This window comes from Thalassophryne amazonica, chromosome 14 (genome assembly GCF_902500255.1).
Source record: "Thalassophryne amazonica chromosome 14, fThaAma1.1, whole genome shotgun sequence".
Taxonomy (NCBI): Eukaryota; Metazoa; Chordata; class Actinopteri; order Batrachoidiformes; family Batrachoididae; genus Thalassophryne; species Thalassophryne amazonica.
In genome coordinates, this window is record NC_047116.1 from 27398175 (window position 1) to 27413086 (window position 14912).

General features: G+C 41.0%; 1 protein-coding gene across 2 annotated transcripts in view; it reads right to left on the bottom strand.

Annotated features, from left to right (window-relative positions):
* Nucleotides 1–14912, bottom strand: part of agps (alkylglycerone phosphate synthase) — a 61432-nt gene that overhangs the window by 5522 nt on the left and 40998 nt on the right. For both annotated transcript variants that reach the window (XM_034186525.1, XM_034186526.1), the window contains exons 15-19: nt 5444–5513; nt 5084–5145; nt 3294–3383; nt 2396–2495; nt 328–385 (exon numbers count right to left, since the gene is read on the bottom strand). In XM_034186525.1, coding sequence (XP_034042416.1) covers nt 328–385; nt 2396–2495; nt 3294–3383; nt 5084–5145; nt 5444–5513 — 380 coding nt within the window. The remainder of the gene's footprint in view (nt 1–327; nt 386–2395; nt 2496–3293; nt 3384–5083; nt 5146–5443; nt 5514–14912) is intronic.

The window sequence follows — 14912 nt, forward strand, 5'->3', positions numbered from 1 at the left end:
CTTGATCGTCATTGCTCTTAACATGCTGAACCCTTTTGGGAACCTCCATGCTCACACTTCAACAGATTAAAATTTCAGCTCTTTAGACGAATTCCTGTAGCAAAAGTTAGCAGTTATCTGTAGCTTCAGCTAAATGTTTTAGTGGTTTATCCATTTGGCAGTATCACAGTTTGCTTTTCAGTTAGTGGATTAGGGGTAATTGAAGCTAATCTTTAGGGTAGCTGTGCTCCCAACTGGTTATTGGACGAACCAACAAATCAGTACAGTACTGACTGTGTGCACAAACCACAAAGAAGGTAGTAGGAATTTCTACGACTATTTCATTACCTCCGTGGTGATGTGACAAACTCCCTCCATTGGCGAGGATCTCTTCTCTTGCTGCATGCTGACAAACACAAAGAAACCACATTCAGCATATTTTTATTTATTTATTTATTTTTTTACATTATGATTAAGGTTTTTTTTAATGCATTTATCCTCTGCCGTGCTGTGGATCATCAGGTGCGATTATAAGTTATAGAAGAAGAAAACAATGCCTTTATCTTGGATGGAAATCATTCACAATTCATACACTTACAGTGAAAATACTACCAAAGTCATATGGGCAAATATTGTAATTATCTGTCATTTTTTAAAAAAGGTTTTGCACAAGTTGAGAACATTTTTAAGTCACCAAATATGTCTGACTTAATTTACATTTATCATGAAGAAATACAAACAGTATGGTACGAAATAGAAAATCTGGAGTAGGTGGTTGTCAAAAACTGATTGTGAGGGAAGCCACCAAGACATCCATGACAACTCTGGAAAAGTTGTAGCTTTTGTGGACTTGATAAGTGATAATGCGCATCGTGAAATGTTCGTCTGTTGCATCAGCAGTCACAGCTTCACGGTGAACAGAGAATTTTAATAAAAGAAAATGGTACAAATCTAGGTCCAAGTCTCCTGTTCCATGTACCTTCCAGCACTGTGCAAATGAAATTTTACATTTATGAAAATCCTTCGTTACAAACTTACACTATGCACAGTTTCTCCAATCCCCACCACAGAAGCCTATAACACCTTTAGACCTGTCATAGGTGCGTTCGTTGCTTCCCTCGGCAGTCTCTCTCTTATATGGTCCCTCAGTTTTTTGACAATTGCTTATTTGATAGAGTTGTGATGCCATATTGTTTGTATTTCTGAATGATTGATGTACTTGGGAATGTTCTTGTATCAATCCTGAAGTGTCTAAACAACAGGCTGGGAGTAATTATTTACTGTAAATTCATCAGAGTGCTAATGTTTTTCACAGAAAGAAAACTGGGAAACACTCAATTTTTGTGTCCTCTCAATACTGACCAGTATTTCTGGAAGGGTACTGCAAGCTTCTGGTGTTGGAAAGAGGTGCTAAATCAGATGTCTGAGCTGCCATGCAAACTCAGAAATGACTTTGTTTTAAATGGTTTATTGTTAGGATAAGGTTAAGGATTAAGGTATAAATATTATTTTCTCTAAAATGCATTTAAAAGGGTTCTGGCTTCAGACCAGGGCATATTCCCAGAACTGTTGCACAGCAGCAAAATTCTGATATAGTACGGGACGCATTCTACAATATTTCCAGTTCGCATATTGTGCTGGTTTGTCAACATGTAGACTTGAGTTTGAATCCTGCTCATGCTCCCTACCTGTGTCCTTGGACAAAACACTTGAGCCGCACTGTCTCAGTTCAACCAGCTGTAAATGGGTACCAGCCTTGGCTGGTTAAGTAACCCGTTTCAGACTGGTGTCCTGTCTAGAGGGAGTCATAGACATTCATCCCCTTCACAGACACGAATCCAATTGAGAGGTTATTAAGGGGAGATGTGATCACCTTTCCACAGTCATCCTGCACAGTCAAAACACAGTCTGCACATATTGTGGAGCAGTGGAAAAAAAAACAGTAGTGTGCCCGCTGCTCCGTCTACAACAATTTAATACATAAAATGATTCAAAGACGTATCAAGTTAATCCGTGACATCATTACAGTCCAAACAGAAAGCTTGCCTTCTGTGTAACAGTCAGACAATCACAGAACAGAGATGCTCCTGTGTATAGAATAAGGGCACATAGAATTCTGACCCACATATACAACGGTCGAAGATGTGTTAATAAAATCTAAAGTCTCCCCGATGGGAGATTAGGGGCAGAACATTACACAGGGCTGCATTCACAGCCGAGGATCAAATCCTGTTTACTTCCGAGTAAGAAACAGAATCCCAAATGGCTCCCTTGTGGTTATGACAAAACCACATGAGCGTGGAGACTGGTGTTGCCTTGTGGTGTCACATGATTATTCACATGTGATACCATACTTTACCCATTCAGTTGAATGAGAAAGTGTGTCCAAACAAAAACATAATGACCCTCATCTTACCTCAACTTGTTCATACACATGTATTGGATCACTGAGTCCTCTGTAGTTGAAGGCAAAGTAGAAATACACACAGGCGCCGGCATCGTATGTCTGAGTCACCCTGGGGGAGGGAAACGAAAATGACAGCAAGTAAGTAAAGTTCAAATAAAAAAATAAGTGTAATCTGTTCCTGTGATTCCAAAGAGCAGCATTTTACAAAGGCACCATTTTCATTAAGGGGGGGGAGTCCTTCCTTTGAAATAAGAAGGAAGGCTGAAGTGGGATGTCTGGTTATTCCCGGTGATCCTCTGACCCCAATTCCATTTTCCAGAAAGCAAAGGCGTATTGGTGCCTTTAATGACATCACATTACCAGACATTAAAGAGCAATCAAACAATTCCACCAAAAACATCTGAGCCGCAGTTCCACACTAAACCATCACAAAAATGAGATGTTGTTGGTCATCTTAAACAGAGTTTTCAGTATTCAGCACAAAAGTGCTAAAAGCTTTAATTTGAAGAATAGAAGGGGGGGGGGGGGGCTGCTTCTCCAGTTTGTTGGGTTGCGCTCTGGCTTTGTTCCCTGTGGAGGAGTGGAGTGCAGAGCCCTTGTTCATTTGACATGCCCATCACCTGGCACACTGACTGCTCTAGAGGTTAAATGGACAAATCAATCATGTGACAGACTACAGCTGGGAAATGAATGGCTGCAGCATAATCAGGCTGAAGTCTAATCTGTCCGTGATCAGCAAGCAGCAGCCTGGTGCTCCTCACAGATTTCCCGCCTGTGACTCACAACGTCCACTCGTCTGTCCTTGTGGCTTTTGGTAACTCACCAGGGATTGAGGGACGGGTGTGTGTGTAATGGAAAAGCCAGGTTCAAACTGATTTAAGATACTGTTACTACTTGCAAGCGTTACCTGCATGTGGCTAACGGAGGAAACTGCACTCCTTTTTCTTTACACTCTCGAATGATGCGCTCCTTAACATTTCGACAAATGTCCAACACTCTGCATAAAAAAAGAGAGGGGAAAAAAAACCAATCACAATATAAGCAGAGTGACAAAGTGAGTGCACATCGTATTTATGAAATCAGATGCTGGAGATGAAGAGATGCCAGTGCTAGACAAGACAGTACTTGTGTTGAGCAGGGATGATGAACTAATTAAACAGCTATTCTGATAATCTGTCAATAAAACCAAGTGATTTTAACCCTACATTTGCAACATTTATTGTTTACAGTCTCCTCTCACTTATCAGAGGAACAGCACAGGTAGAACAGTTTGGAGAAAAAGTCAGAGTGGCAAGATTGAAATTGTTTGGACATGTGCAAAGGAGGGTTCTGGGGTATATAGGGAGAAGGATTCTGAGGATGGAGCCACCAGGCAAGAGGAGAAAAGGGAGGCCAAAGAGGAGGTGTATGGATGTGCTGAGAGTGGACATGCAGGTGGTTGGTGTGACAAAGGAAATCGCAAAGGACAGGGTGAGATGGAAATTCATAATCTGCTGTGGCGACCCCTAAAGAGAGCAGCCAAAGGAAGAAGAAGCAGTGACCTTGGTGGACACCACACCTAGGGAATGAAAGAAATTGACAAACCCATTTCAAAATACTTGTAAATTCAATCACACTGTCTCCTAATTTCCATTATGCATCTGATAAATTATTCCCTGCAACAAGATCAGACATGTCCAGCAGATGGAAGAGTTCAGCAGGGACAAGCAAGTCTATAGTGTGTTACATAAGAAAAAGTTGTTTTTTTTTTTATTGATCTGATGCATCAAAGTTAAACAACATTTAATCATTTTAAACTGATGGCATGCACTTTCAACCTGGTAAGGAACAAGATGACAGCTTTTACCATTTTTGAGTTATTGTGTTAAACAAGAGGGGATGGACTCACCCATTCACTCACTGCATTTAACAGAGTATGTGCCTAGGCTATGTGCACAGAGTTTTAGCTCAGCCAGATGCAAGAGCAATTTATGTGAGTGATCTGTTGATTAATAATCAACAGATAATGACAATAATAGTTAACAGTAATCAATCTCTCTCTATATCTATCTATCTATCTATTTTTTTTCTTCTTCTTCTTTAAATGATAGGAATATGCATAGGACAATTACTTAAAATTGAACAGATTAGATGCTATACATTTCCAAAAAATACACAGAAGAGGAAGGAAAAGAAAAGAGGAGGATGGGGAGAAAAATGATATGAAGAGCACTGTGGGAAAGGTTCCCACTGGTGCGGAAATGGCCGCCAGTCCTAAGCATGTGCAGCCGAGTGTAGAGGAGGGGAGGAGGGATGGGTAATGAGCCAGGCACATATGCTCGCCTCAGTGCCTGATCTCTTGGCCCCCCGCGTCAGGCATTTCACACAACCAGGAGCTTTGCATGTCTGGAAAAAATATTTGCTGAAGACTATGATGAGAACATGAAGAGATCAGGCAAAAAAAAAAAAAAAAACCTATTTCAATCTGCAGCTCACGTTGCCATTTTGTCACAATTAGCACATGTACGGGCTTCTCCTGGTGTGGCATTGGGCCGAGGAGATAAGCTTGCACAAATGGAAATCCAGTTAATGGGTGGGAGAAGGAAGGCATGAAGGTGAATGCCAGAGACCCAACCAAAGAAGGGGGAGGGACACTGACTGAGAAGAAAAAAAACAAAAAAAAAAACAATCCCACAATTATGCAAATCTGAACTTTACCTGTCCCAAGGCACCGATGTTTCAAAGGACTCCCCGATGATGTAGTAGTCCATTCCCAAGTCCTGCTCAGAAGACAAGACCAGCATTAACCAGGCTGATGAGTAAATGGGATCTGGCTAATTGTTTCCGGGTGATTAACAGTAAAGCCTGTGACAGGTCTGAAACAAAGCCACACTCGCTATTCTCATTCCGACTTCAGCAGTGACCAGATCAAATCAAAGAACTCAGGAGGTCACCATGTGCAGATTTTTAGGGCTTCACACTAGCCTATCTGCTGTCAGAGGTCCTTTCTTCTGGCGCTTTCCTCACCCGCCCCACCTGTCCATCAGACCAGGAAGAAAAGCCAGAGGAGCGACTCACCCGGAGGTAAGCGATGACGAAGGTCAGCATGTAGCCCCGCTGCCCATTGTCCTCTCCAGCTGCCAGACCCCTGGAAGCAGATAACAAGGTTAATATTTAACCATTCTTTCTTTGGACTCTGTTGGCTCAAGTGCTCTCGCTCAAAACAACGGCCTGGGAGCCTGTCAATCCAACAATGTACAGATCAATGACGCTACGCTCCACGTATCGACACAGGTCAGCCACACATCAATCACCTGCGGCGTGAAATCAAATTTTCAGCCACCACCCAAACTAATCAGGCCAAGCTCATTAGGAAATCACTACATTGATCACAGTCTTACATATTTCTGTTTCTTTAACCCGAAAAAGCAGCACATAGAACCGCACCAATCCATCACTGACTCTGGATTTGATGGGTGATCACGAATTATTGGACATAATGTAATAAAGCGCAGGATGCTGCATGGAAGTGACAAGATTCTTAGAATTTAAATGCCGGCTGTGGCCACGACACTACTCTGGTTACATGAAAATCTGGGAACACAGCCAAACAGTTCCAGCTATATATATATATATATATATATATATAAAATCATCAATCAACGCTATAAAGGACGACTTTCCTGACGACCCAAAGAAAATGCCTGAGGAGACTCGTTCGAAACTACAGTTGTTTTCTGACCAGTTCATATTCAACAGGACGACTGTGTAAAGAACAGTCAAGAAGAAAACTGATCAATTTTTTTTTCTTTTTTGGGAGGGGCGGGGGTCCCTTATTAACAGGCTAATGACTTAATTTGGAACCAATTTACGAAGCTCACTCAAATTTTTTTTTTTAGCAGTTTTCAACAAACATGTTAAATGCTTGTGAATGAGGCAGACGGAACGGCTCTCAAATAAGCATCAAGTAAACAGAATGCAGTGAGACTAAATTAAGCAGCACATTTTCTAAATAAATACAATAAAAATATCAAAATGTTCAAAAATGTTTAAAAATTAAGAGCTGCTAAACCTGTTAAATATCAAATATTTACAAATAAATAGAAATTTGGATAATTTTTCCACCTTAAAAATGCAAAAGTATTTTTTGGAGATAGAACTGTGTGGTTTGTTTACTGTGGTCTCATTCAGCTTCAAACAAAACTGGATTTATTTAATCAAGCTTTATTTTTTAAACAATGATTCTATGACTGTAATAGTTTGTGTTGCAAGGACTTTATATCTTCTGAGTGACTGTTTTTCTTTGATTTGCACAGTACTGTATATAAGAGACTAACAAAGAAGAACACTGCAGATTTGTGGCCCCAATTTCTGAATTGAGGGAATCAGGCTATAACTTTTAAAGTACAGTAGAAGACAAAGTTCATATTACCAGCTATTTTATATCTACTTACATAACAGTATAATTGAATATTGCTGAATACACCAGAGTATGTTCGATTTCCATTGCACGGTTGAGTTTTGTATAAGTGCAAAATGCAAGTGCAGCATTTTATTGCCACACTGTTCCAAAAAAATAAATGTTTAAGAATCTCAAAGCTGTCTTCTGCTGAAGAGCGCATCATGCTTTTCATGTTCAAGTTTCATGTTGTGGAGGAGGATCCAGAACAGCCCCAGTCTGTAACAGCTTAATACAACTATTCACATTTTTGGATCACAATTTCATTCAATGCCACATTTTTTAAAACATTTAAAACTCTCCAGACTGCTCACAATGTTCCACAATGCTACTTTTACCACAAATAATTTTTTTAGGGTACATTTGTGACTGAAGCTGCTGTTTTGTGTTATGTAGAAACAGCTTGGTTCTCAGGTTAACAGAGACTTCATTGATCGGTCTCACAATCAATCACAACAGTAAAGCACTCCCAGGTTCTGTCTTTTTGCTCCTTTCTGAGGGGAACCGTGTCCTGCTATCAGCTGCACACACCCCACCTACTTTAACATAAAGGCTGGCTTGACAGGAGGACATCCACTGGTGATAAATCAATCCACACAAGACAGACTACTGAGTGGACGACCAAGTCTGAAGTGAGTAACAGCGCTCGTCCGTCCTTTTCCAGCCCACAATGGCTGGTTGAATAAAGTGACATTGTGGCCTCAGGCAGAAACCACAACGTTCAAAGTCACACTGAAAGGTGATCAGTCATTTCTCTACTTTACGTGACTGCAAATCTTTAAAGTCCATTAAAAATAATTACCACTTTGCTTGCAACATCATACAGTTTTGATTTTTATAAGAATAGCACTTCAAAAATCAGTAACTGCTAGGTCTCGTGAAAGCACCCGAATACCATTTATCCTTTTACAATGTTAAATAAGTAATGTCTTTTTATTTTGACTATTGTAAGGTTTATACGTACAAAACAGTACCATCAATGTGTTTGGGTGACTGTGTGATGCTTAGTACACCACTTAAAACAGACTGTCAAGTACATCACTGACCAGTTTAAAACATCACTGCAAATGGTGCAAAAAAGGTACCACTGACAACACAATATTGCCTTTTCTTGATTGTTCAGGTATGACTGCAGTTTTGTTTAAAGTGTGTACCATGACAACAGGTGTTGCACGCAACCCCAACCTCCAGATGTGGAAAATGAAGCCAACACATAAGTGCCAAATATTGCAGTACCTTGAATGGCTGCTCGTTGCTGGCTCCAAACTGAGTGAATCCCCACAGAACCCAATGTTAAAAATCAAATCAAATCAATTTTATTTATATAGCGCCAAATCACAACAGTCGCCCCAAAGCGCTTTATATTGTAAAGCAAAAGCCATACAATAATTACAGAAAAACCCCAACGGTCAAAACGACACCCTATGAGCAAGTACTTGGCTACAGTGGGAAGGAAAACTCCCTTTTAACAGGAAGAAACCTCCAGCAGAACCAGGCTCAGGGAGGGGCAGTCTTCTGCTGGGACTGGTTGGGGCTGAGGGGAGAGAATCAGGAAAAAGACATGCTGTGGAAGACAGCAGAGATCAATCACTAATGATTAAAAGCAGACTGGTGCATACAGAGCAAAAACAGGTGAATAAAAAGAAACACTGGGTGCATCATGGGAAACCCCCCAGCAGTCTAAGTCTATAGCAGCATAACTAAGGGATGGTTCAGGGTCACCTGATCTAGCCCTAACTATAAGCTTTTTCAAAAAGGAAAGTTTTAAGCTTAATCTTAAAAGTAGAGAGGGTGTCTGTCTCCCTAATCCGAATTGGGAGCTGGTTCCACAGGAGAGGAGCCTGAAAGCTGAAGGCTCTGCCTCCCATTCTGCTCTTACAAACCCTAGGAACTACAAGTAAGCCTGAAGTCTGAGAGCGAAGCGCTCTATTGGGGTGATATGGTACTATGAGGTCCCTAAGATAAGATGGGACCTGATTATTCAAAACCTTATAAGTAAGAAGAAGAATTTTAAATTCTATTCTGGAATTAACAGGGAGCCAATGAAGAGAAGCCAATATGGGTGAAATATGCTCTCTCCTAGTCCCTGTCAGTACTCTAGCTGCAGCATTTTGAATTAACTGAAGGCTTTTCAGGGAACTTTTAGGACAACCTGATAATAGTGAATTACAATAGTCCAGCCTAGAAGAAATAAATGCATGAATTAGCTTTTCAGCATCACTCTGAGACAAGACCTTTCTAATTTTAGAGATATTGTGCAAATGCAAAAAAGCAGTCCTACATATTTGCTTAATATGCGCATTGAAGGACATATCCTGATCAAAAATGACTCCAAGATTTCTCATAGTATTACTGGAGGTCAGGGTAATGCCATCCAGAGTAAGGATCTGGTTAGACACCATGTTTCTAAGATTTGTGGGGCCCAAGTACAATAACTTCAGTTTTATCTGAATTTAAAAGCAGGAAATTAGAGGTCATCCATGTCTTTTGTCTGAAAGACATTCCTGCAGTTTAACTAATTGGTGTGTGTCCTCTGGCTTCATGGTTAGGTAAAGCTGGGTATCATCTGCGTAACAATGAAAATTTAAGCAATGCCGTCTAATAATACTGCCTAAGGGAAGCATGTATAAAGTGAATAAAATCGGTCCTAGCACAGAACCTTGTGGAACTCCATAATTAACCTTAGTCCGTGAAGAAGACTCCCCATTTACATGAATAAATTGTAATCCATTAGATAAATACGATTCAAACCACTGCAGCGCAGTGCCTTTAATACCTATGGCATGCTCTAATCTCTGTAATAACATTTTATGGTCAACAGTATCAAAAGCTGCACTGAGGTCTAACAGGACGAGCACATCGGTTTCCTGCTGAGAACCATGGCCTCAGATTTAGAGGTGCTGGTTCTCATTCCAGTCGCTCTACATTCAGCTGTGAACTGACCCAGTGAGTGCTGGAGGTTACAGGCTGATGAAGCCAACAGAACCACATCCTCTGCAAAAAGCAGTGATGGGATCCTGAACCCACCAAACTGAAGACCTTGCTCCCTTTGACTACGCCTCGATATCCTGTCCATGAATATCACAAACAGGACTGGTGACAAGGCGCAGCCCTGGCAGCGGCCAACCCCCACCAGAAACGAGTCTGACTTACTGCAGAGGACCCAAACACAGTGAGTACAGAGACTGAATGGTCCTGAAAAGGGACCCCATCACACTATACTCTGCAGCACCTCCCAGGGTACCCGATCATATGCCTTCTCCAAGTCCACAAAACACGTGGACTGCATGGGCATACTCACAGGCCCCCTCCAGGATCCTTGTGAGAATGAAGAGCTGGTCAGTTGTTCCACGACCAGGACGGAACCCACATTGTTGCTCTTCAATCCGAGGTTCAACTATCAGCTGAACCCTCCTTTCCAGCACCTTTGAGTAGACTTTACCAGGGAGGCTGAGTTGTGTGATGCCCCTGTAATTGGCACACACTCTCTGGTCCCTTTTTCTAAATATGGGGACCACCACCCCAGCTTGCCACGCCTTTGGCACTGTCCCTGACCTTCACACAATGCTGAGACGACTCATCCAAGACAGTGCCTCCACACCCAGAGCCTTCAGCATTTATGGATGGCTCTCATCAACCTCCGAGGCTTTGCCAGTGTGAAGCTGTTCAACTACCTCAGTGACTTCCACCAGGGAAATTGATGATCCTCCATCAGCTTCTAGCTCTGCCTCTACTACAGAGGGTGCTCCAGTCTGGTGCAGGAGTTCCTCAGTGTGCTCTTTCCAGCACCGGATTACCTCCTCAGTCGAGGTCAACAGAGTTCCATCCTTACTGTATGCAGCTTGGATGAGTCCCCGTTTTCCTCTCCTGAGGCGCATCACGGTCCTCCAGGAGCACCTTGGTGCCGACCAAACATTCCTTCTCCATGGTTGCTCCAAACGTCTCCCACACCTGCTGCTTGCCTCTGTCACAGCAGAGGCTGCTGCCCTTTGGACCTGTCGGTACCCATTTCCAATAAAACAGGTTAAGTTGTTTTTGCATAATCCTTTTAAACAAATGGATGCAGGTCTAAACCATAGACTATATACATGCTGGACAAACCCTCTATGATGTCTTGTTTTCTGAAGAGATCGCGAACAGCAATTTGAAGCTCAAAAATGCTGTTCTGTGTGTATTCATGTTGGCAGTGTCCAACAATGTCCTGGTCAACCCATAAATGAATAAAGAGGTGGAGTGTGGGCAAGACCCTCCATGAGTTGGGTGGGACAAATGACGCCTGAACATGTCCCATCTCAGAGTTACTGAATATGCTAAACTTAACAGGCTAACCGCGGTTTAGGTATTTTACTCGAGCATATATCTGGAGACAGGGTGGTGGTTTTTATGATGTGTGGTTAAAGTATGAGTATTAAAAATTATGACCAGGGCTGTGAAATGAAAATTGTGAAATCCAAGGAAAATTTGCAAGGGTTCTCGAGGGTGCAGACACCAAATTAATTTTTTTTATCTAATAATACATTTTCAGCATCTCCTGGAAGAACAAATCTCAAAAGACGTGCATATTTAAATGATGCTAGATTCAACCTTTCATTTGAACTGTCAACGATAATGTTGAAATAACAGAATATGACATGGAAGCAGGACCTGGAATGATTTCCCTTTTAATTGTAAACCACATTATGCATTAACTCAGAACAATTAAACTACATGAAATGCATGAAGACTGAAAAGACTGTTAAAGCATTTCAAAAACCACAGCTAAAGCTTGTAGAATATTTTGAAAGTCATGGTAAAATATCAATAACATACCTTATAGTAAAAAGTCACATATTCTTGTGTAAATTCCTGTAAATCCATTCAAAGCCAGTGTCTTTTTTTCCCCCCCAATGAAAGAAAGTCTACATTAATAAAAGTCACATGTTCTTGTGTAAATCCATTCAAAGCCACATTGTCTTTTTTCTAATGAAAGAAAGTCTACATTAATAATAATTAGAATAAAGATAAAAAGATAAAAAAATAAATCACAATCTTGTCTGAAATCCTGTTTGAACAGCACAATTTGTTTCTGTTATACAGATCAGTGTCCGCGGACTTATAAAACTTGCACGATGTTTAAAAAAAGAGCGCTTTGCAATGGGCATTTAAAAAACTCAGTGATGATCACGATTACAGATTAAAACATTAACACCCACCCCCTCCTCCCCATGATGAAATCCGTGGAATTCCTCGGATGGAGTTTTCACAGCCCTGTATGACAAATTATTTTCTCAGAAATCGTGGATTAACCAGACATAACGTTATCAAGCTACAGATAGCTGCTAAAACTGCTAATACCACCAACATAGAAAAACGGTATTCAACACAAGATACTGGAGCACAGACTACTTGGATGATCAGCTAGGACAACAAACTACACATTAAGTCAATTTGTTACAGACATTTGTAATGTAAGTTTGTAAATGCTGATAAAGCAGAGACGCTGTCGGTCCACAACAGCTAAGATCCAAAGCCAGCGGTGTCTGCTACTGGAGCTCTGTAGGAGTTTGGCTCATGGCAGACTACCTGTTATTCAAAGCGACCACACCTCTAAGTATAGATCACTTTAAGACGTGCGGACGGGTCCGCACGTCGAGACGCAGCTGACGCGGTGCGGCGGCACAGGAAAAACACCTCCGTGTTGATAACCATTTGTAAAATCCAGGTGGCTTTTGATGGCTTTCAGTGGAGTGAGTATATGAGAAATTGTTTAACAGCAGGACATGTTCCAACTTGTCCTTAAGGCTTCCAATGGAGGTGTTTTTCCTGTGGCGGAGCGTTGCGGCGGCTGCGTCCCGACGCGCGGACCCGTCCGCACGTGTTTCATTAAAAAAATCTCCTTTAACAGTGGAATATCCGGATAAAATGCTGAAACCGACTTCTTCTGAAACTTCTCTGTTCTCTCACGACATCCTGGATCAATAGAGCCTGAAATGTGGAGGTTTTCAGCTTGAACAGGCTGACGACGCTGCCTGAGAGCGCTGAGCGACGTCTCGCACCGTGGGAAGTCCTTAAAGCGACAGAATCACCTCAAAATCTCTCATCAGCCGTTAAAATTTTCACTGAAAACCAGCTTAATTTTTCGAACCGTGTCCACTTCGACGTGTCTCACAGGTTTAGAAAAAATTTTGATCAAACAAAGCGCCAGTCTCTCAGCAACTTCTCAGACAAAGGAATTCCGACGAGGGGCTGGACGACTCCTCCCACAAGGAGTGCTCACAGGCGAATGACGTCACCGACAGGCGTGGAAAAACTCACGCATGCACACGAGGGTTCAAGCATGTCTGACGTAAAAACATATGAATGAAATCCATATAGTTTTTGAAAAAAATAAAAAGGACCGTTACTTTATTGACAGCCCTCGTATATATATATATATATATACACACACACACACACATACATACATACACACACACACACACAGTGGTGGGCACAGTTCCGATAATCCGATAACAGATAATTATCAAAGATAATGTTTTCATTATCGGATTATCTTTTTAGATAACTTTAAAAACCATTATCGGACTAATTATCTTCCGATAAATTTTGTCCAATAACTTTTAGACCGATATCGTAGTAAATAAAGCTGAACAGCAGCAAACATTTTTTAAATTTAAAATCAGTTGAGCACCTACCTGATAAAAGTTTTCCTAACAGATGTATGGTTCCACCCTCTGCAAACAGAAGAGAGCTGCTTCTATGAAGAACTACTCTATCCTCTGCAGGCAAAGGAGAACTGGGCACAAAAAAAAAAAAAAAATTCCTTTAACACCATACTGATACGCTGGCAATATCACCCAAGTCATCCAGAGGCATACATTTTTAAGTTATTGTTCAAATTTTAACCAAACTAATTTTGGACAAGTTATTTAAAATGGTCATTTCTGAAGTTTTATAAAGTGAAAATATCATATATGTTTTAGTTTTAAAGTAATGTGCTAAGTTTTTAAGGTTTTAGTGTGGACATGCTGTGCCGAGCAGTGCATTATGGGTAGGATAGGGTAATCTCAGTACATTCACAACAGGACAAATGCATTTCAGACACTCTGACCAGGCTCCACGGACAACAGCATTAATCTCTAGTGCCTAAAACTCTCGTGAATATATTCTCTGGGTTTATAGACGCTATTGTATTTGCATTTGTTAAATTCCACACATCTTAAATGTAGCAGACATGGATTATGTGGAATTTTGTTTTGGCAAGTTTTCACGGTCTCTACTGCCATCTACTGGCCAGTAGTGTTCATGGCAGTTCTCATCCTGAAGATGAGCCGACACTGTATGATATTTTTAATCACAAGTTAAGTTTTTTCAAACTTAATTTACAAAAACTCTCGATGGGAGACATCAAAGTTTAAAAACAAAACGACAAAAAAAACATTACAAGACAGCTCTGCGGTGTTTGCACAGGCACAGTGCGAGCGGTTGGACGCTTGTAGGTCTTCAGCAGCAGCAGGATACCCTCACGACGGCCAACCAGAATAATATCAAACAGATCTGATTTTCATTCGACCATACGATCGGCAATCAGGAGGTGGTCATGAGATGTTGAATGCAGTTTGTTACTCCATGTACACTACACGATACAGGACGTGCGATTAACCTGAAACTCGGTCCAAAAAATTCTCGCACAAACGAAAAATCATCTGAAAAAGGGCCAAAGCTCGCAGTGTAAAGTCAACATTTATGTGTCAAGACAATATTGAGTGCACATTTTACAACATCAAAATGTGCGCACATCATAAAACTAATGAAACTAATAAAATGAATGCACATTCTCTCCACATGCAAAACATGTTGCGATGACACTTCCAGGGCTCCGTAAAAATGACTGTTTTTACAAATAAAAAATGGAATATTTTACAAAAGCATATTTATCTGTAAACACCAACACACGTCACATTAACGTGTTGGTTTACATAATGAATGACTGAACCAATCAGTGTTTAGCAGAGGCACTTTTACCCAGAATCCTTTGCGATCTGTCAGAATTAGTGCATTATTCAACATTAAAAGATATATGTTATATTTTAACTTTGTACAAATGAC